General features: G+C 42.8%; 1 protein-coding gene across 3 annotated transcripts in view; it reads right to left on the bottom strand.

Annotated features, from left to right (window-relative positions):
- The window catches only part of MLLT3 (MLLT3 super elongation complex subunit), a 230,958-nt gene extending 221,397 nt beyond the window's left edge, over window positions 1-9,561 (bottom strand). For 2 of the 3 annotated variants that reach the window (XM_050944169.1, XM_050944171.1), the window contains exon 1: window positions 8,148-8,724. In XM_050944169.1, coding sequence (XP_050800126.1) covers window positions 8,148-8,724 — 577 coding nt within the window. Of the gene's footprint in view, window positions 1-8,147; window positions 8,725-9,335 lie in introns of those variants that run through there. The other variant, XM_050944170.1, reaches the window with a different exon arrangement.
- Between the last annotated feature and the right edge of the window lie 15,759 nt (window positions 9,562-25,320).

The following is a 25,320-nucleotide window of genomic DNA, read 5'->3' as shown; positions in this document are numbered from 1 at the left end:
TTCACATTGAAATGCTACTCGGCAGGTACAGCACATTTCCATTGAGATTACTTGGTATGAAATGGATAAGCTAATGACATACCAAGATCTCCCCAAAACTTTCATATGATACATGCTTTTATCTTCAGCCAACATTTTTAAAAATGTCAGTTGAATATCTAGATTGAATTTGGATTTATCACCAGCAATTTTGACTGGGATCAGATTAACTGCGTAGCAGAAATATGCCATATCCTGGTGTCCAATCTCTTTGAATAAACATCTAATCTCAATGGAACATTCTATGTGGAGAAAAAAAAAACATAGCACTAGGAAATCATGCCAAAAACCTCACACAAGCCACACTCCACAGTACTACTACCAGAACTTAATCTTTAATATGACTTGCATTGAGGTACTGCAGACAAAACTAGTAACTGAGACACCGTAAGAAAATCTAAGAACAAGGAGCACATTTCAGTCTTGTCTTTAAGTTTCTTTATTTCAGTTCATGTTCCACAGTTAATATACCTTTAACGTAAATCTGTCGTCACAGAGCCAGTTTGTTGCCATCAAAGGCACCAATTATTTCTGCCGGAGGAAACTTCTATGTTATCTGACACATAGAATACTACGTTCTGATCAGGTATAGTTTATTGATTGATGTTCCACTTCAATTTGCACCAATAGCACAGAAATACACTGTTCAATCCTGCAGTTAAAAGCTTAATGGACTGTGTACTTAAGCAAAACTTGGACATTGCTGTGGAATATGAAAACTTAGCCTGAAGTAGCAATGCCAAAAAATTGAAAATGGCTCTTAAAAAATGGTTTTCTGATGTGGATTTATATATACTGTAAAAGAAGAAGATGCAGTTATAATTCACTATAAGCATGAGACATGAAGTTTCAATATGGTGAATTTAATGCAGTTTCTAAGAAACTCCACTATAATTTCTAAAAAATGATGCCATCTAACGTATTGAAAGTGTATAAGATGACAATTTTAGACAGTTTTGTACTCAACGTTATACAGCTACGTCAGGAAAGTGGAAGTGTGTTAATGATTTTTAACCTCAAAATATTCTGGATAACAAACTGAATTGCCCTCTTGACACTACAGCTGGTCCTTTCGTACTATAGTTGAAATCCTTTGGTGGCCAATTCTACTGCTGATGCTGTAACTATTCTGCTGATAAAAGGATAATATTTGCTCTGAGGACCACAGGTCTCATATTTTACCAGCACCACTTTTAGAAGAAGAACAAGGCAGAAAGAAATCTCCCCTTCAAAAATTACAAAAACCTCCAACATATTTGATGGGTTCAGTTCAATTATAAGGTGAAAAGATGCAGCCACAATTCACTAGTCCAAGTAGAAGACGTACTGCTACATACTGAAGAAACAAGTGGTCAAATCTCTATTGGTATTAGAGCAGGTAATACACAAGGTAAATAGAAGCCGGACTCTAGATACTAGTACAGCAAATAAGGTTTCCTAGGTCCCACTCAAGTCACTAAGAACTTGCTCCTTTATGTCAACAGGTGTTCTGCCACTAATTTTAAAAGGAAGAGGAGCAGCCTCTGATTTTTTTAATCCCCAGAAGGTAAAAATAATAAAAATAAGAGATTGGGGGGATGGAGATGACACCATGCCTCTAACTTTCAAGTTAGAACATTTCTAGACAGAACATGTCACGTAGCAGCCAAATTCCATAGGACAGTCTTATTCTGTGTTGGAGCCAATACATGCACATAACCGGCCCATGTAGCAAGTAGAAGGGGGAAAGAGACCCAAATCACTCATAGCATAAGTTACATGAGCCACCTTACACACACACAAACATACAGAGCTAGTAACAAGAACAAATTTCTACATTTTCAACAGCATTGCTTTAGTTCACTAAGTTGTTTTATTGTTGGTTTTTCTATTTTATACACATTTATGGTGAATGTTTTACAATACAGCAGTTAAGGGAATACTGTCAAGCATTTTTAAAAGGTCCAAACTTCGGTCATTAAAGAGTGTTACAAAATGTAATATCAGATGTGCTTTGATTAAAGATTATATTAAAACATAACTGGTTACATTGTCATTTTAAACATTCCCTTTAACTGACTGCAACGTAAATATTGCTTGAGACAGCACATAAAGTGTAGTCTACACATTGAAATTGCACTGAATTGATCATGTAAATTTAGAAACTGATTTAGTTAAACCAATGCAATTTCTGTGAGCAAAGGAATCCAACAGCAAGAAAGTGACACTAAACCAATCTATTTCCCATGTGCATACTAGATGAATGGCAAAGAGCAAGCAACAAGAACAATGACAACTGATATTTAAATTAAAAAAAAAAGTCTTAGTTTTACTAATCCAAAGTAGTATTAGTAACACAGGTAAGAGATACTTGTAATTTTTTTTTTTTTAAAGTGTGATGATCAACTGGTCATTTAGACTTACCCAAAAACATACTGCCTCCAGGGGTTTCTTGTTTAGCTCACGCATGAAGTGAGGGACAAATCTAATGTAATTTGGGACAGAAAATCTACAGCTATGTTATTGAACACTAAAGGTTTAGGGCCAGGCTGGATTTCAGTTGTGCAGCATGTGTCATCACATACCATGGCTTGTTAGAATTGGAGTCAGCTACTATGTTTGTGCAGACATGCACAACAGCCAGTTCCATAATCAACACCCAGCATGCCCCATATCTCAAAGATTAGTCCTTAGTCCTACATTTTGAATTCTGAAAGAATCTTACTTCACTAGGGGTCAAATACTGTAGTCTTTACTGAGGCAAAACCCCCTTTCTAATCAATGGGAGTTTTGCCCAAGTATGAAATAAGGACTATAGAACTGAGTCCTGCAAGGAAGAAGAAACACAATCAGAACATAAAACTCCCTTGTGATCAGTCACAGTGACTCTCTTAAGGTGACTGTTCATTTCAACAGCTGCTTATCTGGGCTGGGTAACTACAACAGGAAAAAACATGGCATAAAATGGAAGGAAAGCTTCCACTACAATGGAACCCTTTATCTGTTCAAGAACTCATGTTAATTAAGTATATTTTATAATGCTGTGGTTAAAGTATACAATCAGACAAAGTTTAACACAAAACTAATTGATACCTTGACATAATCAAGCAAAGCTGGGAAAACATAAATGTTCTAGATGGATTATTTAGAATGTACCACACTGCTTACATGTTAAAACAAATATGGGCATTAAGTTCACCACACTTTTAAGCAGAGCTGCCCTATATGTAGACAACCACCTTTTTCAATCACATTCCTATCATTAATACTTTTATATATTTTAAGTAATGTTGCTTTATTCTTTCCATACATAGCAAAGTGAACAGCTATCTTTTACAACATGAAATATTCCAGTGTGCAAGAAGCCTTATACTCACAATCTCTCTCCCTCAACCAAAAGGAAGAAAAAATCAGCTGGTATACTTTATCTCAGGCAAAAACAAAACCACACCGCTAGTTAATAAAAAATCCTAGCTGTAAGATAAAAGTTAATTGCCAGAAATATAATGGATTTCTGTTACAATGGAGCTGTGCCTCCCAATTGCCACTAACATACGGGACCATTAGATTCATGCTACTAATGCATTGTTTTTAAACTGTACTTTTATAAAACTCAGCTGAAGCACTCAATAATCTTTTCTCTTCTCCAAGAGAAGTACAACAAGCCAACAGTAGAAAAATTACCAACAATTTAGTGAACCAACATGCAACATTTCATAAATCATTTGGTGTAATAGAAATAAAGCTACCTAATATGATCAGAGGATCAACAGCTTGTCCTTTGTAGATAATTCTGGTATTTATATAGCAACAGGAAACTTGACAAGATTCAATTCCACTGACATTCTTTTAAATATTGTGCCTCCACATTAACAAGCATCTTCTCATTTATCTGAAGAAAGAAGTGTTGTCTGTTTTGTAATTAATCAATGAGTTCTGCACATTACATGGTAGCTCCAAATTATTTCTAAAGACAGGCTTCTGGGGTCTTGAAGTATAAATGATCCAAGAACTAATAATAGTATTGTTTTGCATTATTACATGATTTATATTGAAGTAATAATACCACTAATTTAAAAGCCTCTTTCGTGCAAACTGTATCCCAAAACACAAAGTCTGGACTTAGTCTACCCTCCTTAATGACACAAGTAGTTCCATTGCTTTCAATGGGACTACTCATGTGAGTAAAGGGGTCACATCAGGCCATTAAACAGAAAGCAGTATAGAGAGAAAGGCACTGAAAGCGACAGCCTAATACATGGTACAATCAATAAATTATTCAATCATAACGCCAATAACAGGAAGAAAAGTTACTGCCAATTTAGGTTTTAAGGGGAGATTTGATTAAAAATGGTGAGGGCATGCCTTTTGAGGTGGAGAGGGGTAGATGTTGTAGATGGCAGCAACTATTGGAAAGCCAGTCTCACCCCAACAGCAGAGTGTGTGAAAGGACAGCAAGGAGGTCAGTGCTAAAAGAGTGGAAATTGAAAGAAAGATTGATAAGGCAGACTGGAGTAACCCCATTAAATGTTTAAAACAAAAAAAAACCAAGAACTACACTATGCTCATAGCTAGATCGTCACATTAATTAAACCAGTGTAACTTTGGGGTACACACATCCCTCTATTTGTCCATGCAGCTCCCATTAAAAGAATGTAGGTTATGTACATACAACCTGGACACACCTTCATTTTTATAAGTTGCCCAACCCTTACTAGTTATAAGATCACCAAAGAAGTCAAAGTGTCAAAAGGCAATATGCTGTAATAGAGCTGTACACAGAGCTTTGATAGTTTATCTGTTATAAGATATTCATGTAAACATACCCTCATCGGTAGAGCAACTTCTAGTTTCAGAGAAGAGTTCTCTTTACAAAGATATTCCTTTTTAGTGCTCCAAGTTAAACTGCAATAAGTAAACGTAACCTAGTAGTAGCAACACATTACAAACCAAATGAAACCTATGATAGCATGTCCAATTATTTTTTTCAAAATGATGTGACAGCTCTGCAAATAGTCTTAATGAGTTTAACTTTTGCTACTAGCTACTATCATTCCTATTAAAGCAGCCGTTTTCAGCATCATTCCATGGAAGCAAATATACTAATATCACGTATCAGAAACTAAGGAATAATGTTATAACAACAAGCCAAAGTAATGACATGTGGCTTTGATTTGTGCTGTACACCTACTTCCCTCCTCCTAATCCCAGGACTTCATTTGTCTGACAAGCTAGCAAATGTTTCTGTATGATAAATTATCTTTAGGCTTGGAACAATTAGGAGTTTTATCCATAAATATTGATAAACATCATTTCACTACAAACACAGTCAACTAAATATTTTTTCCATCTTTTTTTGCTTTACAATATAGTTTGATTTAAGGATATTTTTGTTGATAGTTTGAAATGCAGCGTTGACTGTGTGTTTTAATTGTCATAAAGCCTTAACTTTTTGAATCTCAGCATCTAGTGTCCGATTCCCCCAAAATTCTGCACCACTGCGAATATTTAAAAATTCTTGATTGATTTAAATTAACAAAACATCAGTTATATCCATTAAAAATTATACAAAAGAAAAAAATTCTGCCAAGTTTTTACACAAAATAATCAATAAAAGATTGCAACTTTAAAGACAGCGATAGAGAAAGTACCTGACATCTGATTGGAAGCAAAAGCAGTACAACAACATATTTTAGATATCATAGTAAAGACCACCTGTGGTTATATCAAACTATAAATATATAAGACTAAGAAGTCAGAACAACTTTTTGCAAAAATTAATGTAATACTTTTCCATCCACTAAATCACAAGGGACACATAAAACAAAAACTCTTTTCTAAGGTTTTTACCAGAGTAAATGTTGGGTAGCACAAACAAAGTATTCTTAATAGCCTGACACTAATCTCCAAACTCCGACTTATAAGATCTGAAATGGCTAGGAGATTTTTGATGTGTCAAAATGAATCCCAGAAGTGAGAGATGTTCAGCATAGACTGAATTACAACTAACTGTTCCCAATAAACAGAATGGTCTCTCACAATCTGAATCATGTGTAATTACAATATGACAAGTCCTCTCCCGGGCTATGTAAGCTGGCATTTTTCCCAGCACTTGTCACATCATGACAAACACTTACAAATAAAAACCCAAAATAAACACTTTAAAACAATGGTTTTAGTAGCTGCATAACGTAACTCTGCAGCCCAGTATACTCAACAAAACAACCATACATCTTCCACTTGCAAAGTCCTAAAAATATATTACAGTTAAACTAACTCTGTACCACACCTAACAACAATCCCTAGGTCTGGGCTACAGAGTAACGTTCCCTCAGGCTGGACAGAAAGTCATTAGCATGGGGAATAAAGGCAGAATGTTTCACAAAACACCACTATAGCGTAGATATATTTCTAAGATATGAAAAGCACTTTCTACCATTGATTTCAGTATAACAATCTGTTCAAAGTATGCAGACAAAGTGACCTAAACTCTTTCGACTCCCTAGACAGCTCTCACTCCTTCACCAAGTTTCTTATGCAAATTAATATTTCTTTAAACAAATTGCCTTTTTGTGCACATCAGTTAGTAATAAATGCAAAAAGAAGATGGGAAACTGCAAGAAAATCCATGTTCTTATACGGAATTATTTTGCTGACAGTATAGCATAGATGTATGGAAAAAAATCACTGAAAATTGTATTATGCAGAGTCTCCTGTACAATAGTTAGGACCTGACAGTGCACTGCATGACTGTTTTAGGGATGTGAATATAAATTAGATTGAATGATGGATGAAAGGGAACTGTTAGTTTGCACCTGGGAAGAGAATCATAACAATCTAAATACTATTTCGTATCGACTTCCAATCCTACAAACTCAGTGTAAAAAGAAGAAATTCATAACTTGAAGTGTGATAAGTGAAAAGCATTAACACAAGTATACATGTTAACATGAGCTTTGCTACCTCTAAACTCGACACTGATTGCTTCCTCTCTTTATTCACTCTCTGTATGTTCAATAATTCCCAAATAGCTCTAAGCAGAATGGATTTATTATGATGTTGTTCTAAGGAACTGCAGGAGTTCTAGATGCCAATAAAGATTACAGATCAAATGGGAGATAACTACTAACCATTGTGTCTACTTAGATAAATAAACCTGCACACAAACAAAGCACCTTATTATATTTGTACTGTTACCTCCACTAATCCAACTAAAACAATCTGACAGCAGCTTTGAGAGCAAAAGAATCAAAACTGAAAAAACAAAAGATTTTAAAATCTCCATTAACAAAAATCAAGTAGTACCACTCCCTTTAAAAAAAAAGTCCTATAATATTTAAAAATTAAGAAAGGTGGGATGGTAATGATTATGCAAACTCTGTAACTAAACAAAACGCCAAAAGGTGGCATAACTAGTAAAAACAGAAATCCATACTAAGAAGTCATATCCATATCAAAATTCACCAGCAAGGAATACAGATACTTTCCTCCAATCCATGTACTTACAACACTAAAGAGAAATGTAGATCTAGAAACAGTATGCAACATGTAGCACAAAATATATCACTCTATACTATCGATATACTGGGTAGGGAATGAGAGATTCTGAAACCATTCAAAAGTAAAACAAGGCATGAGGATGCTGTCGAAGACAAGACCTCAAGCAAGCTTTGCCCAATACGCAGTCACAGGCGGCAGAGATTAAAGATGATTGCGGCAGCAACTCAGAGTCATTGCAAGACAAGAGGGAAAGGCAGAAATAAATCACTGGGATAAAATAGTGCCCAGATGCCAATCCCTTGACTGTGAGAGAGAGCACAAATGCTGCTTTTGTTTCCCCACCTGAACACGCAACAAATGCATCAGCTGCTTAACTCCCAGCTCAACCAGAGGGATTAGGGAGTTCTCGTTTCGGCAAAGAAAAATACAGTACACCTGATGGTCCTTTGCATGCAACGATTTCTGAGACGCCAGGAGCCCGGCTGTAGTTCTTTGCAGCAGCAGTCGCCGCCTGCCAGCGCTCAGAGCATACATGTAAAGCAAGACTTGAAAGGCGAGTGTTTCTCTCTCCCCTTACGCAAACACATTAAATCCATATTTATCAAGCCACTTTTGTATTCGAGCCCTACCTCTTTTTGGCCTAGGGAAGCTTTCATGCAAGTGAAAGACGACTTTCTCCACAAAGTGCTGAATGTTACTGTGCTCGGGTCCTCTAACAAACACCATCCAGTCGTGGGTAAACCCCTCCACGGTGGGTTTCTTCCTAACCTGGGCTCGGTGCCCCAGCTCCAGTTTCACCTGAACAGCACACTGGAGAGAAAGAGAAGGGTAACAATGAGCAGGAAGGCGAAGGATCACACTCAGCTTTAGGGGAGCACGAATAAGAAAATACACAAAGAAAATAGCCACAGCACAAGGGGGTGGGGGAGGGAAGCCACCCCAGACACTTAAACGTGCATTCACACCACGGGAAAGACGAAGCAGCGATCGGCTCGGGTTGTAACGGAATGCAGCCTCAAAGAAAGCAGACAGAACCCCAACACAAATACAATGGACACACATGAACACGCGCAAGGGCAGTATTTCCAAGGCAAAGAAAACGGGAGGGTGGGGGGCATAATGCTTTATAATAGAAAAAAGTCTCATTTGGAGGTGGATTGCTCCTGAAATTACATATCCGTAGCAAGGAACTAAACTCCAAGGCATTTAAATCCAGATCGCATGGGCATCAAATAAAAAGAATAAGTCAAGATGCGCAAGGGGAACGGCAGGGGGGAGGAGGGAAAAAGATCAAACAAAAAAAACAACCCTCCCCATGCGTGAATAAAAACGCCAGCGGCTGCCAGTGCGATAGTCCAGGGGTTCGAGGGGAGAGGAGAGGGGCACGCTAACAGCTGGTTTTGCACACACACATGCATGCATGCATAAAGGTAAAGTTACTGGGGTGCCGCTGGCTGTCAGAGCCACGCCGGAGAGAACGCACCATCCTAAGCGGCGCCTCCTGCGCTGAGTCCCCTGTACTGTACTCACTGCTCCCCTGGCTGCTGCGGCTGCAGAAATATGGCTGGGTTATTATTCGCCTCCACCGTCTCTCTCCCTCTCTCTCTAGATGTGTGTGTGTGCTTCATGCAATTGCAAAGAGAGGAGGGGAGGGAGGGAGAGTGAGCGAGAGGAAAAAGCCACACACTTAAAAAAAAAAATCCCCAACACACCAACCTTTCTCTAATTGGAAGCACTAAACGGTGTCTGGGCAGCGCAGGGTGGAGGAGGAGGAGGAGAGGAAAGGGAGGGGAGAGAGGGGGATTGTATGTACTTACCGAAGTGGCCATGCCTGGGGGCCCTGGGGTTTGCTGGGGTATGTACTTTTGTCCCCCACCCCACCCCACCCCACCCCACCCCCTTAGCTCTAATTCATGAAGAAGCTGCTGTGATTGAGAGTGCGCACAGGAGAGGAGGGTAGATGGCGGACATTCTCTTTCTTTCTTTTTCCCCCTGTCTCTTTCTCTCTCTCTCTCTCTCTTATTAAACTGAGCCCCCAGCAGCAGCTCCAGCGGCTGGGGCTGAGATACTAGAGCATGCGCCCTGCACCTCAAGCCTGACACTGAGACAGACATAACACTGTGCAATAGAGGGAGGGAGGGAGAGTGTGGAGAGAGAGGTAGAAAGAGCCAATCAAACACAGTAACTAAATCACTAACCCCTCCGGCCGGCCGCCCTCACAGTCAGATCATTGCCATCACAACCCAAATGCATTACTTAAAGTAACAGGTTACTGAGGGGAAGGAGGAGGGGGGAACCCACCACCCAACCCCGAGTAAACGACTCAGGTCTGACAATAAAAACCGGATTAAAACTGCTGGAATGTAACCAATGTCTAGAACCTTAGCCCCCAGCAGTAAAGCAGGGGATGAGGAGGGGGCACTGCGCGACGGAGGGGAGCTGCTTGAGTTTGTCTGGGAATTTTAGAGGGGTCCTTTTTACAAGGAGAGAGAAGAAAGAGGAAATTAAGAAAACCCAAACCTTAACTTTTGTAAAGTATTTTTCAAATGAACACAAAAGACGGCATAAAATAACTTGCAATGGCATTTACAAAGCTTGTGTGGAGACACAATGAATGAAGGAGAGTTAAAAATGATGAGTGACTTTTGTTAAGTATCTTAATGAAACACGCAGTTAACTGGAAGGAGTCTTTCAAAAAGAGTGATCCTTAGGACTGAGTAAGGATTTATCTGCAGCAGTTACTTAAACGTGTTTCCTAAGTGCCTTAATGATAGAAATTTACTAGAAGTTGTCAGTTTCTAAGAGGTATGGAGGCTGTAAGCGTGTTTACATTTTGTATTTTGAAGTCTGTTGGATTGCATCAGAAGAACTAGTATTAACCCGCTTACAAACACATGATGCAACTAGCAGACTTAAAATAGCAAATAAAGTTAATACTTACTGTAACGTGTATAAATTGGATTACGACCTTTATGCGCTTTAGTAACAGCGAATATAATCCATATAAGAGAACTAATCTGGTTAAATTCCTGAGTGACAAATAACTAGTTGCTCTCCAAGCTCTGCTGACACAAATGTTCAGTTCTAGTTATTATCTGATCGATGTCAGGAGAACCGGCATGAGGGGAGGGCATTATTTCATTTCAAGAAAGAGATCAGATAACCATTACCACACTGTAGCAATCAGGAAACACAATAAGCGATTGAGTGGACTAAAAATAAAACGGTTTATCCTTATTTTGGTGGGAGTGAAGAAAGGAGAAAACAGTTTTCTAGAGTTGGCAAAATAACAGCAAAGCTTCCGTAATCTCTAAAACCCCTTTCCGCCCTTAAAATCAGGGAGACTCATTGATCTCATTCAGGTTATATGCTTTTTGTCAAACCTGCCCATCCTTACAGTCTTGTAACTTTGACTCCAGTAAACAAGAAAATTTACTCCAATGTCAAACTTTACCAGCCCAACAGCGAGCGCTCTGTTTCTTAACAGGGAAATCACAAGCAAGTATTCTGAAAGATACTCTCCAGCAAAATCTGGGGCAAAATTCAGACGTTACAAAGTTTTAAAAAATAGCTAGAAATGTTTCTGTGGGTTCTTTTTCACTTTTTTAAAAAACAAAAAAATCAGCACCCATCATGTTCTCCACCTAAACACAGTGTATGAAAGCATAGTGAATAAAAACGAGGAAATGAAATTGACTAGAAAATTACTCTGAGCAAAATGGAAACTCACTAGTCCCTTTTCTTTGCCTAAATTGAAAGAAAGGTAAAAAGTAAATAAGCAGCAGAGATAACAAAAAGCAAATTCGTTTAAGTTTAATAATTTCAGTTTTAACAACGTACAGGTCCTGTCCTTCAAAAACTACACACTTGATTAACTTTATTCTGTCCAAGAGCCCTTTTGAAGTCTGCGGCTACTTACCTGAATAAAGGTATTTAGGTGGATACCTGTTTGCTGGATCAGGCCCTACAGTATTATTTGTAATATAAGTATCAAACATGTTGGTTTTAAATATGATTTTTTGAACCTGAGTGTTTCTTTACATTTTGCAAATTACAATATATTAGGAAAAAAAAGTTCACCTTTTCCATTGATGGGCTGCACAGACCTCACCTTCTAGAAGACCTACATGAAAATAAACAAGACAACACACTGTGTTAAATACACAATTAAAAACATAAAAAAGATGGAACTTTCAAAGCCCAAGCTTCCATCCTGGCTATTCAAACAAGCTAATATTCCTGGAGAACTATAATTTATAGACTATAAAAGCCCTTTTAGCAAATAAAGCAAGGAAATGGGCTAAACATACATTAATTGAGCAAGTCACACTAATGATCATGGGTAGTAGAAAGAACATAGCCTTTAAGTTTATTTAAATACTGTTTGCATCACTACTAACTGGTTGAAAACATTATTTTAAAAACTTTAGATCCTTTCTATAGCATATATAATAGAAAATGCTTGCTCAGGGCACAAAAATATGGCAATGAGAAATTAGATACGATTTACACTGGGCTTCTGGGTCATAGTGTTTTATTCTGTTTGCTGAGTACCTTCTGAAGTCTACAAGAATAATATTTTAGCCACATATAAAGTACTACATTATCCTGTTTGAGTAATAAGAATTGCAACTGATTATGTCAACAATTAAAAAAAATCAAACCCTTACAGTCCGGTATTTTTAATGAACTGTACTTAAAGCCAGTTTGAAGTATCCTCTCTGGAAATTATAGATATTACCAGCAGATGGCGCAATACGTCCTTGAACTGACGTCCTCACTTGACCTCTTTAAAAAAAACTAAATAATCCCAGACCCTTTGTATTCTCTTCTGCATTCGACCTGAGTTACTCACATGCATATTATTAACAATATTTTAGAACTAAATCAGCTAAATTTGCCAGTACAATCAACATCATGTTGAAACAAGTAATTGAATTATATATTTTTATATCCATTATTTTAAATTGGCGGGAGTTTCACCTACATTTAGAAGGAAAAGTAAAAAACACCGCTTCATTCTAAAATGTGCCTATAAGATAGTTTAGCTGTAAAAAATGAAATAGTAAAACCAGTGCTAACTAATCAAGAGTCAAGAAGGAAATAGAAATTATTGAAACAGCACAAACCACAATATGGATAATTCAATAACAACATTTACCTATCAACTATACATATATTTTTTGAAAACTGAGCCATTTGAACTTTAGACTGTCTTATATGTCTATTCTATATTGTTTGTAGGGCTGGATCTAGCAAGCCATCATGAACAGAACTCCCACTGATGTCAGCAGAGTGCCTAATTTTGCATCCTGCATATCATGACAGTAACCCTTACAAGAAGTCCCAGTGAAGACAAAGAGACTACTCACATGAGTAATGATTGTTCATATGAGTAAGAATCCCTAGGCCAATTAATTTAATGAGGCTTTAAAGGAGTACAATGGTCCACCTGAACAGAGCAGTTTGCATGCTAAGGGTCCTCGAGACTGTAAAATCTTTTGGGACAGGGTCTTATTCTACATGGTGTTCAGCATCTCCTCCAAAATGCTAAGTACCTCAATTGTTTTCATGGGAGTTGGAGGCACTTAGCAGCTCCCAGAAGACACACAGGGTGGAATCCATGAAGGGATTTAGGAGTTGCAATGCTGAGCATCACAATGGCTAACTTTTAGCCACAGAGAAAAATTGCAGGAACACAAGTTAGGCACCTAGGATCCCTGATCAAGGAATGGGGAGAGATAGGTGCCTTAGACTGGAATCCACAAAGCCAGCATGATAGGTGACTCCCTGCCTAAACTAGCCTATGTGAGATGTCAGGTACATCTGCACTACGGGATTATTTTGATTTTACAGAAACCATATTTTTAAAACAGATTGTATAAAGTCGAGTGCATGCTGCCAAACTAAGCACATTAATTTGGCAGTATGCGTCCATGTACCAATGCTAGTGTTAATTTCCGGAGCGTTGCACTGTGGGTAGCTATCCCATAGATATCCCATAGTTCCCGCAGTCTCCCCCGCCATTTGGAATTCTGGGTTGAGATCCCAGTGCCTGATAAGGCGAAAAACATTGTCGCGGGTGGTTCTGGTACAGCCTCACCCCTCCCTCTGTGAAAGCAGCAGACAACCGTTTCACGCCTTTTTTCCTGGGTGAACTGTGCAAACACCATAGCACAGCAAGCATGGACCCTGCTCAGATCAACACCGCAATCGTGGACCTTGTAAACACCTCGCGCATTCTCGTGCAGTCTATGCTGAACCAGGACCTGCAAAATCAGGTGAGGAGGAGGCAGCTACGGCAGCGCGACGACAAGAGTGATGAGGACATGGACACAGAATTCTCTCAAACCGCAGGCCCCTGCGCTTTGGAGATCCTGCTGGTAATGGGGCAGGTTCTAGCCATTGAACGCCGATTTGGGGCCCGGGAAACAAGCACAGACTGGTGGGACTGCGTAGTTTTGCAGGTTTGGGACGATTCCCAGTGGCTGCGAAACTTTTGCATGCATAAGGGCACTTTCATGGAACTTTGTGACTTGCTTTCCCCTGCCCTGAAACACCAGAATACCAAGATGAGAGCAGCCCTCACAGTTGAGAAGCGAGCGGCAATAGCCCTCTGGAAGCTTGCAATGCCAGACAGTTACCGGTCAGTCGGGAATCAATTTGGAGTAGGAAAATCTACTGTGGGGGCTGCTGTGATGCAAGTAGCCAAAGCAATCATTAAGCTGCTGCTACGAAAGGTAGTGACTCTGGGAAATGTGCAGGTCATAGTGGATGGCTTTGCTTCAATGGGATTCCCTAACTGTGGTGGGGCGATAGATGGAACCCAATCCCTATCTTGGCACCGGAGCACCAGGGCACTCAGTACATAAACCGCAAGGGGTACTTTTCCATGGTGCTGCAAGCACTGGTGGATCACAAGGGACGTTTCACCAACATCCACGTGGGATGGCCGGGAAGGGTTCATGACGCTCGCGTCTTCAGGAACGCTACTCTGTTTAAAGGGCTGCAGCAAGGGAATTACTTCCCAGACCAGAAAATAACAGTCAGGGATGTTGAAATGCCCGTCGTTCTCCTGGGGGACCCAGCCTTACTCCTTGATGCCATGGCTCATGAAGCCATACACGGGCAGCCTGGACAGTAGTCAGGAGCTGTTCAACTACAGGCTGAGCAAGTGCAGAATGGTGGTAGAATGTGCATTTGGCCATTTAAAGGCGCGCTGGCACACATTACTGACTCGCTCTGACCTCAGCCAAACCAGTGTCCCCATTGTTATTGCTGCTTGCTGTGTGTTCCACAATCTCTGTGAGAGTAAGGGGGAGACCTTTATGGTGGGGTGGGAGGCTGAGGCAAATCACCTGGCCGCTGATTATGCGCAGCCAGACACAAGGGCGATTAGAAGAGCACACCAGGAAGCAGTGCGCATCAGAGAAGCTTTGAAAACGAGTTTCATCACGGGCCAGGGTACAGTCTGACTGCTGTGTTTGTCTCCCCTTGATGAACCCCCCCCCTTATTGACTCATTCCCTGTAAGCAACCCACCTTCCCACTTCGATTACAGCTTGCTTTCTAAGGAAATAAAGTCACTATCATTTAAAAATCATGTATTCTTTATTAATTCATTATAAAAAGAGGGAGAGAACTGACAAGGTAGCCCGGGTATGGTTTGGGAGGAGGATAGGAGGGAAGGAAAAGGCCACTAAAAAAATGTCAAAGTAATGACAGCCTTTTGGCTGGGCTGTCCACAGGGGTGGAGTGAGCGGGTGCACGAAGCCTTCCCCCATGCGTTCTTACACGTCTGGGTGAGAAGGGTATGGAACATGGTGAGGGGTGTGGGTGATTACACAGGGGCTGCAGCGGCACTCTGTGATCCTGCTGCTGTTCCTGAAGGTCCACCAGACATCGGAGAATGTCACTTTGATCACGCAGCAGCCCCAGCGTTGCATCCCACCACTGCTGATCTTCCTGCCTACACCTCTGACCTTCCTGCCGCCACCTCTCATCTCGAGTGTCCCTCCTGTCCTCACATTCACTGGCATCTTTCCTGTAATTTGATACCACGTCCTTCCACTCATTCAGATGAGCTCTTTCATTGCGGGTCACTTTCATGCTTTCCGATAACATTTCGTCTCGCATCTTTTTTTTCCGCCGCCTTATCTGAGATAGCCTTCAGGATGGAGTAGGGAGGCTTGAAAAATTTACAGCTGCATGAAGGAGGGAAAAAAGAGAGAGAAGTATTTAAAAAGATACATTTTACAGAACAATGCTTATACTCTTTCACGATGAACAACACTATTCACCTTACATAGCACATGTGATTTCACTACAAGGTCGCATTTTGCATCTTACTATTGAGTGCCTGCGGCTCTGGTGTTAGAGATCTCGCAGACGCAGGTCCGGGCAGCAGAATTCAGCTTGCATGCGGCCATGGTAAGCCATTGTCTTTCGGCTTCTGCAGCCTTCATATACACAGTGCCCTCCTTTCCCAAATACCAAGCAGATCCCATTCAGTGCTGCTTCTTTCCTGTTAATATGCAGCAGCAGAAACCATCCCCCCATTCAATTCTCTGGGATGATCGCTTTACCCCTCCCCCCACCGCGTGGCTGGTATCATGGAAGAGCACTGCTAGCCAAACGCAAAAAAGCTCAGCACCAATCCCCCCACCCCTCCCCCTGCAAGGAAGGATTTCTTTTAAGCGACAGGCAAACAGCCCAGTAGGAATGGCCATCTCTGTCCCCTTAATTAAATTCCTGAATTTCAACTAGGTTACCATGAACGATATCACTTTCCTGAGGATAACATAGCGAGATAAAGAAAGGATGTTGCTTGAATGCCAGCAATCACCGGGACCATACGCAGCTAGGCTTTGTTATGCAATGATACCAGATCACTTGCTACATGCATGGCGTGGTCAAGTGTCCTACCATGGAGGACGGAATAAGGCTGCCCTGCCCAGAAACCTTCTGCAAAGGCTTTTGGAGTACCTCCAGGAGAGCTTCATGGAGATGTCCCTGGAGGATTTCCGCTCCATCCCCAGGCGTGTTAACAGACTTTTCCAATAATTGTACTGGCCGCAAATGTATCCAAAGTCCTCAGGGCAAATTAATCATTAAAAAACGCTTGCTTTTAAACCATGTTTTATATTTACAAAGGTACACTCACCAGAGGTCGCTTCCATGGCTTCATTGTCTGGGTTAGTGGCTTGGGAGGGCTGGGAGGGTAATTCCGTCTGGGTGAGAAAAAGCTCCTGGCTGTTGGGGAGAACGGAGTGCTGTGTGCTCTCTGCAAGCTCGTACTCCTCTTCCTCCTCCTCATCTTCCCCGTCCACAGAATCCTCAGGAATGGCTGAGATTACCAACCCCACCTCGGAATCCGCGGACAGAGGTGGGGAACTGGTGGTGGACCCCCCTAGAATTGCATGCAGCTCAGCATAGAAGCGGCATGTTTTCTGCCCTGCCCCAGACCTTCCATTTGCTTCTTTAGTTTTCTGGTAGGCTTGTCTAAGCTCCTTAACTTTCACACGGCACTGTACTGAGTCCCTGGTGTGGCCTCTCTGCATCATGGCCTTGGAAAATTTTTCAAATGTTTTTTCATTTCGTCTTTTGGAATGGAGTTCTGTTAGCAAGGAATCCTCTCCCCATATAGCGATCAGATCCAGTACCTCCCGTGTGGTCCATGCTGGAGCTCTTTTTCGATTCTCAGGAGACTGCATTGTTACCTGTGCTGATGAGCTCTGCGTGATCACCTGTGCTGGTGAGCTCTCCACGCTGGCCAAACAGGAAATGAAATTCAAAAGTTTGCGGGGCTTTTCCTGTCTACCTGGCCAGTGCATCTGAGTTCAGATGGCTTTCCAGAGCGGTCACAATAGTGCAGTGTGAGATACCGCCCGGAGGCCAATGCCGTCGATTTGCGGCCACACTAACCCTTATCAGACATGGCAATACCGATTTCAGCGCTACTCCTCTCATCGGGGAGGAGTACAGAAACCGGTTTAAAGAACCCTTTATATCGATATAAAAGGCCTCATTGTGTGGACGGGTGCAGGGTTAAAACGGTTTAACACTGCTAAATTTAGTATAAACGCATAGTGTAGACCAGGCCTGTCTCTCCTGTTGAAGCTGTTTCACTGTGGATAAATAATGAAAGAGTAGGAATGACTCTGTAGTCCAGGGATAGACCACTCACCTGGTGGGCAAGATACCCGTTGTCAAGTTCTCCTGCTCCACTCACTCTTTCACCAAACCCTGTAGGCACTGAGTGAGTTTAGGCACCTAAGGGGTTCAGCAGGAGTTTTGTGCATTACACTGGGGGGACTTAGGCACCTAAAAATGGGATCCTGGTGCTTAAATCTGGGCTTAGGTGTGTGGCAAACTCAGGACAATCAGCTACCAGGAGAGGGGTAGTAATTAGTCCCAGAGGGGTTAAAAGGCCTCTCCCTATCCATTGAGGGGAGATAGCTATGGAGAAATAAGGTTCAGCTGGAGCAGGGGTTACCAGGGAACTAATTAGCTTCAGCTAGCCCCAATTGCTGGGGACCTTTTTAAGCCCTCCCTGGCAGGGAAGCAGGGAGGGGAGTGAGAGAAGTAGAGTAGCTGCCAGCGGGTAGGTGCAGCAGGACTCTGAAACTCTTCCTGCAAGGAAGATTGCTCTCTCCCCAGAAGGAGAGAAAAATAGAGCAAGGGACTGACTGAGAAAGGATCATCCAGGCCCTGCGTGACCGGGAAGGACTTTTGCTTTGCCCAAGCCTGTGGCTCCATGGCAACAAGGGACTGAGCCAGCAGAGGAGAAGCAGATACTTTGCCCCACGTGGTGTGAGAAGTGGATGGTCTAGTGAGTGAGGCTCTGTGGCAAGCCATCTCAGGGCAAGGTAAAATCACAAAAAAAAAAAAAAAATATGGAGGACTTAGTGAAGGCGTTGATACAGGTCACTGCGGCTCAACAAGAGGCTACCAGAGTACATGTGGCGGCCCAGCAAGAGTTGGTACGTGTCCAACAGCAGACAAACCAGCTGCTGATGAGCCAGGCGGCCGAAGATCGAGCCACCCTGAATGAAGTAGTGAACCAGTTGAAAGCCCTGACCATGCTGACACACGGGGCCCAGGGGACCCGGCTGCTACGGGCGAGCAACTATTTACAGAAGATGACAACAGACGACGATATAGAGGCATATCTCCTTGCATTCGAGAGGACGGCACTGTAGGAGGCCTGGCCCCAAGACCAGTGGGCAGGTCTCCTGGCTCCATTCCTGTGTGGGGAGGCCCAGAAAGCCTACTTTGACATGACCAAAGAAGCAGCTATGGATTACCCTTAGATGAAGGCAGAAATCCTGGCAAGGGCAGGCGTGACACCAGCTGTAAGGGCCCAGCGCTTCCACGAGTGGAAGTACCGGGATGATAAAGCACCGAGGTCCCAGCTATTTGACTTGATGCACCTTGCTCGGAAGTGGTTCTGCCCCGAGACCCATGGGCCAGAGAAGTAGTGGAAATCCTGATATTGGACAGGTACATGAGGGGGTTGCCGCCGGACATACGGGGGTGGGTCTGCCAAAATGATCCCTCCTTTTATGATGAACTAGTTGCTCTCGTGGAGAGACACTTAGCAGCCCAAGAACTTTCTCGGACCACCAGGGAAGGAAGGCGCCAGAATCGGAGACCAGCCTCTGCACCGAGGCCCTGGTTTGCCCTAGCTCCAGGCCGGAAAATGGAGGGGAGGCAGGAGGCGGAAGAACAGCCGGCAGTCCCGGAGAGACTGGAAGACTGGGGAAGAAAGACTCAGGGGATATATCCCAGCAGCCCGAAAAATAGGGGGCTGTCCCGGGTGGGGTACCGATGTTATGCCTGTGGTGAACTAGGGTATATTGCTGCCCAATGCCCTAATCTAGGAGAGCCTATGCAATGTGAACTGGGAGATATACGGGGACCAGGCGAGCTAATAAGTCTAGTCGGGGTTGTGATGGTCCCTCACAGATACACTAGGCCTGTTAAGGTATAGAGACCACAGCATTAATAGACTCGGGAAGTGCAGTCACATTGGTCTCGGGGAAGCTGGTCAGGCCGGGCCAACTATCCCAGGCCAAATGCTCGGGAATATCCTGTGTGCATGGGGATGTCAGCTATTACCCGACCATCCCCGTACTCATAGAAGTTCTCGGAAACCCCACTAAGTTGATGGTGGGAGTCGTTCTGAAACTCCCCTACTCTGTCCTTATCGAACGAGACTTCCCAGGGGTTGATGGCCTACTCTCCGGGGACGAGGGAGAAGAAAAGAAGGACCCTGGGACCCAAAGTGTGGCCCAGATAGGGGACCCTCCCCCCGCCTTCCATGAGTTTAGCCAGAATTTGTTCTCCCCACCGGGGAAGTCCAGGAAGACTCGGAGGGAACGGAGGGCAGATAAAAGGAGGGGGACGAGGATCCTGACCCGGTATCTGAAGTCTACGCTGGCAGGGGAAGGAAGGGGCTCAGCTGACAGCGGGGCTGGGTCAGCCAACTACAACCCAATCGTTGGACCCGGTTCCCCAGGGGCTGTCCCTGAGGGAGATACAGAGGTGGACCCTCCTGAATTGGGACAAATAGGGACTGCACGTGGGAATTTTGGTCAGGATCAGGCCAATGATCCCATATTCCACAACATTCTTAAGGAAGTAGTCGAGGTAAATGGGGTCCCAGTGGAGGGGAGAGCTAAGGGCCCAGGGCCATATTATATGATCAAAAAAGATCTGCTATATAGAGTAGTCCGCGTCCAAGAGCAAGTCACAGAACAACTCTTGGTCCCCCGGAAGCATCAGAGAGCGGTAATAGATCTGGCCCACAGTCATCCGTTTGGGGCCCATCTAGGGATAGATAAGACCCTCGATCGGATTCTACAGAGGTTTTTTTGGCCTGGTATTTATGCGGCCGTCCAGCGATATTGTACCTCCTGTCCGGAATGCCAAATACATGGGCCCCAACCATACTTAAGGGCCCCTCTGGTACCTCTGCCAATTATTGAAGTTCCATTTGAGCGAATAGCTATGGACATAGTAGGGCCATTGGAGAAGTCAGCTCGGGGCCATCAGTACATCCTGGTAGTACTAGATTATGCCACCCGATATCCCGAGGCCATTCCCCTACGGAATACCATGTCCAAGACCATAGCCAAAGAATTAGTCCAGATTTTTTCCAGAGTAGGGATACCCAAGGAGATCCTGACGGACCAAGGGACCCTCTTTGTTTCTAAGCCGATGAAGGACTTGTGTACCATGCTCCACATACGGACCCTTAGAACATCGGTCTACCATCCCCAGACCGATGGCCTCGTTGAACGTTTTAATAGGACATTGAAAAACATGTTACGGAAGGTGATTAGTTCTGACGGAAAAGACTGGGATGCCCTGCTGCCTTATGTACTGTTTGCTGTACGGGAAGTTCCTCAGGCTTCCACTGGATTCTCCCCCTTAGAGCTGTTATATGGTCGACACCCCAGGGACATACTAGACCTGGCTAAAGAAGACTGGGAGGAACAGACGAACCCGGGAAGAAACGTTGTGGAACATGTGCTGCAGATGAAAGACCGAATAGCCAGAGTCACCCCCCTTGTGCGTGAACACATGGAGAAGGCCCAAGGGGCACAACGGACGTACTACAATCGTCAAGCAATGACCCAGAAGTTCCAGGTGTGGGACTGATGGTGCTCATACTCATAGTGGAGAGCAAGCTCTTGGCCAGATGGCAGGGGCCATATGAGGTAATAGAAGCTGTAGGAGAAGTCGACTATAAGGCCCGGCAGCCAGGTCGCCGGAAGCTGGAGCAGATCTACCATATAAATCTGCTGGAACCTTAGCAGGATAGAAAAGCTCCGGTAGTTGCGCTGGGGGCACCATCCCCTAAAGGCAATCAGCCCAACCTGGTGGGAATATCCCCAGAGCTGACTCCGGAACAAAGATCAGCCTGATCAAACGCAACCAAGATGTGTTCTCCGAAAAGCCAGGCAGGACTACTGAGGTTCACCATCACATCTTCACAGAGCCCGGAGTGAAGGTGAACGTCAAGCCATACTGGATCCCGGAGGCCAAGAGAGAGGAGATTAGCAAAGAGGTCAGGAAGATGCTGGCCTTAGGAGTCATTGAAGAATCTCATAGTCAATGGTCCAGTCCCGTGGTTTTAGTGCCTAAGCCAGACGGCAGTATGAGGTTCTGCAATGACTTCCGCAAGCTGAACGAGGTGTCCCAATGTGACGCATACCCTATACCCAGGATAGATGAGCTGATTGACAGACTGGGAAAGGCGTGATTTATGTCTACCCTTGATCTTACTAAGGGCTATTGGCAGATTCCTCTGGCTAAGGCCGACAAGGAGAAGACGGCCTTTGCAACTCCAGAAAGACTTTATCAGTACACTGTTCTCCCCTTTGGGTTGCATGGGGCCCCCGCTACCTTCCAACGGGTAATGGACAAACTGTTATGATCCCATGGGAAGTACGCTGCTGCCTATCTTGATGATGTCATAGTATATAGCCCCGACTGGGAGACGCACCTAGAGAAGGTAGGAGCAGTCCTAGACACCCTGAGAAAGGCAGGACTGACTGCAAATCCCTCCAAATGTTCGATCAGGTTAGCTGAGGCCAAGTACCTTGGATATATAGTGGCAAGGGGCATGGTGAAGCCCCAACTCAACAAGTTAGAAGCTATACAGAAGTGGCCCCGACCACTCCGGAAAAAACAGGTCAGAGCATTCCTGGGACTAGTGGGGTACTATAGACGGTTCATTCCCCACTTCGCCACCAGGGCATGCCCGTTAACGGACCTGACCAGAGCTCGGGGCCCAGACATAGTAAAATGGTCTGCTGCGGCCGAAGCCGCTTTTGCAGATCTGAGGACGGCCCTCTGCACAGACCCCGTACTAGTAGCCCCAGACTGGGGGAAGGAGTTTATCCTACAAATGGACGCCTCTGAAGTAGGGCTAGGGGCGATGCTTTCACAAATGGTCTGAGATTACTAACACCCTGTCCTCTTCCTCAGTAGGAAGCTCCTACCTAGGGAACAGAAATACGCCATAGTGGAGAAGGAATGCCTGGCAGTAAAATGGGCCATAGAAAGCCTCCGCTACTATCTACTTGGACAGAGGTTTACCCTGGTCACGGACCATGCCCCTTTGCAGTGGATGCACCAAAACAAGGACAAAAATGCGATCCTGGTGCTTAAATCTGGGCTTAGGTGTGTGGATTTAGGAGTCTTGGTCAAAATCTTCAAAAGTGATAAATGATTTTGAGTGCCTTAATTCTTGGATGGTCAATTTGAAACACCTTGTAAGTGCATGATTTTCAGAGAAGGGGCACATAGCTCCTTTACAGAGTGTCTTGAGTTGGACACCCAAAAACTGAGCTGTCCATATAACCAGTAAAGTTTGAAAATCTTGCTTGACTATTCATCCATTACACTAAGCACTAATGAACTCTACACTAACATGCAGACTGTAGTATTTAAGCAGATTAATAATTTCCCTTCCTTCCCTTGTTTTACCTCCAATTAGTTACTGAATACACATTACTGGTAAGACTCACGGCAATCTTATGAAAAAATAATTTTCAATAAAGAAAAAGACTCATACTGCTTCTTGATATCCAAACCCATTATTAATGCAGTACATGTACCATGTTTTTAACAACCACTGTATGATGAAAAGTTTCATCTTAAATGTCATTACTTTAAAAAAACTTTAAAATGGTCATATTTAATTCATTACCTCTTGAAAGCTTCTTAACAGTGAGAGAATACCTTAAGGTGGTTAATTAGTAAGGCCACAATTTTGAAACTACATTTAGACACCTATATTGATATTTAAGCACCTAAATACGTGGTTTAATTTTCAGAGGCAGTTAGCACCTGAAGTTCCCATTGACATCACTGGGAACACTTAAGAAATGTGCTTAGGTACTGCCCTAAAGAAGGATACTTTTCTGAAGGGACTACTCTCATAAGTTATGGCTGCAGGATGAGGCCATAAGAATCCAATCTTGCATTCCTTGTGTACCCAAAACTTCAATTAACTTCAGGCATGCAGGACTGAGTGGGTCCTAAAATATGTAGGGGATCGTATGTACTGTGTCAAAAGAATACATGAAGTAGAAACGGGCATTATTTTATTAAGTAAACTTACAGGTGAATATTTGCAGCTCAAAATCCCATTATAGTTGAACTTCTGTTCTCAATACATCTTGCTAGCTAGAAGGTAAATCAATTTACACCATCTTTCTGTATTTCTGGGCAACTCTTCAGAAATCTCGGCTGCCTGTCTGTAGTTTTCTTCCTTGTTTACATATTGTTTGACATCATGAAAAATGTGCTACTCTGCAACACCACTGAAATGGTAGTGGGCACCACTCCCTGTATCCCTATAATGTATTTATCATCACTTTTTGGAGAGCATGCTGTATAAGGATTAAACAAACAAGTTGTTCATGTTATTAGACTAAATAGGAAAAATATATAATAGACATATTTTGTGTGAACCATACTATGTTCTTCTGGCTGGATAGAAAGCATGCAGAAAAACTAAGTAATGAAAAGAAAAGACGTCATTATTTATTGATATCCTTCTTGCTCACCTCCCCTGGCCTTCTCTCCATCCCCAAAATATCTTAAATTAGTCTCCCCACATTTGTTTTGGAAACCATTATTAATCATTATGATTGTTGCTTTGGGTACATTTAGACTGATGGATTCTCCTTCCGTACAGAAGCAAAAGCTGTTTGTAACTATGGATTAAATGGGATGTCACAGAGGGCCTGATCCTGAGATGTACAGAGCACATTCAGTATTCATTGACTACAATAAGAGATAAGGGGTGAAGATCTGACCGGAAGGCCCCTCAATACTTCTGTTAAGGAGCTGAACACTTTGCAGTATGTGATCTATGATGACTTATTTCTAGACCTAATATATTTATAAGTATGTAAAGTTACTCATCCATGGTTTTCTCAAAAGACTACAGTGTGAGGTTTTGAGTTTTCCCTTCTCTTTCCCATATTCATTTTCTTAATAGTGAGGGTTCTTGAGGTCTGGCACGATCACAACAAACATATTATAAATAAAATAAATCACACAAGGAAAGAAAGAATTATTTCTGCTCTAAAAATACTGGTGCCTACACTAGCTGTTTCACTGAAGTTCACTAAGAAGGAGTTCAAGTCACATCTGAAACATATGGAGCTTTTCCTGAAGGCCATAAAACTATAACCATGTTAATGGTAGTTTTGTCTTCTTCTTGTTTTATGATGCCTTTGATAGTTTTTGCTTTATTAGACTTAGAATGTAGACTTATATAGCATCTTTTATACGCAAGTCACTTTACAAGATAATTAATTGGATTCTGGTAATGCATGGACTCTATAGGCAAACAGAATAGCTATTAGGTATTCAACAATAGCTTGCACACAGTCTGGGATATCTGAACCTGTTTATTGAGAGAGAGAGAGAGTGTGGCCAAGACACAGGGGATATCCCCTACCCTTTCTTAAAAGACTCATGGGATCTTTAATTTCCACCTGTAGAAACACCAGTATCTGAGTATAATGTTTCACTTGAAGGGCAGCGATCTTTATTTTCAATGGTTCTGATGTTGTGTGTCTACTGTCAAGACAGCTTGGGTTGCTGCAGAGAATGAGCTGAAATAAGGGTGTGGGTCATTTGGGAAAGCAGTAATTGAAATACTCACTAATTTTTAATGGGTATCAGTGAAATAATTCTCTTTGTGAGGTCCCTTTAAAAGATACTGTAACAAGGTGGCTTGCCCCAGGGGCTGGAGAGCCTGGAGCTAAGCCAACTG

Source organism: Gopherus flavomarginatus, chromosome 3 (genome assembly GCF_025201925.1).
Source record: "Gopherus flavomarginatus isolate rGopFla2 chromosome 3, rGopFla2.mat.asm, whole genome shotgun sequence".
Lineage (NCBI taxonomy): Eukaryota > Metazoa > Chordata > Testudines > Testudinidae > Gopherus > Gopherus flavomarginatus.
The sequence above is the reverse complement of the archived record's forward strand: the minus strand, read 5'-3'. Positions and strand labels throughout refer to the sequence as shown.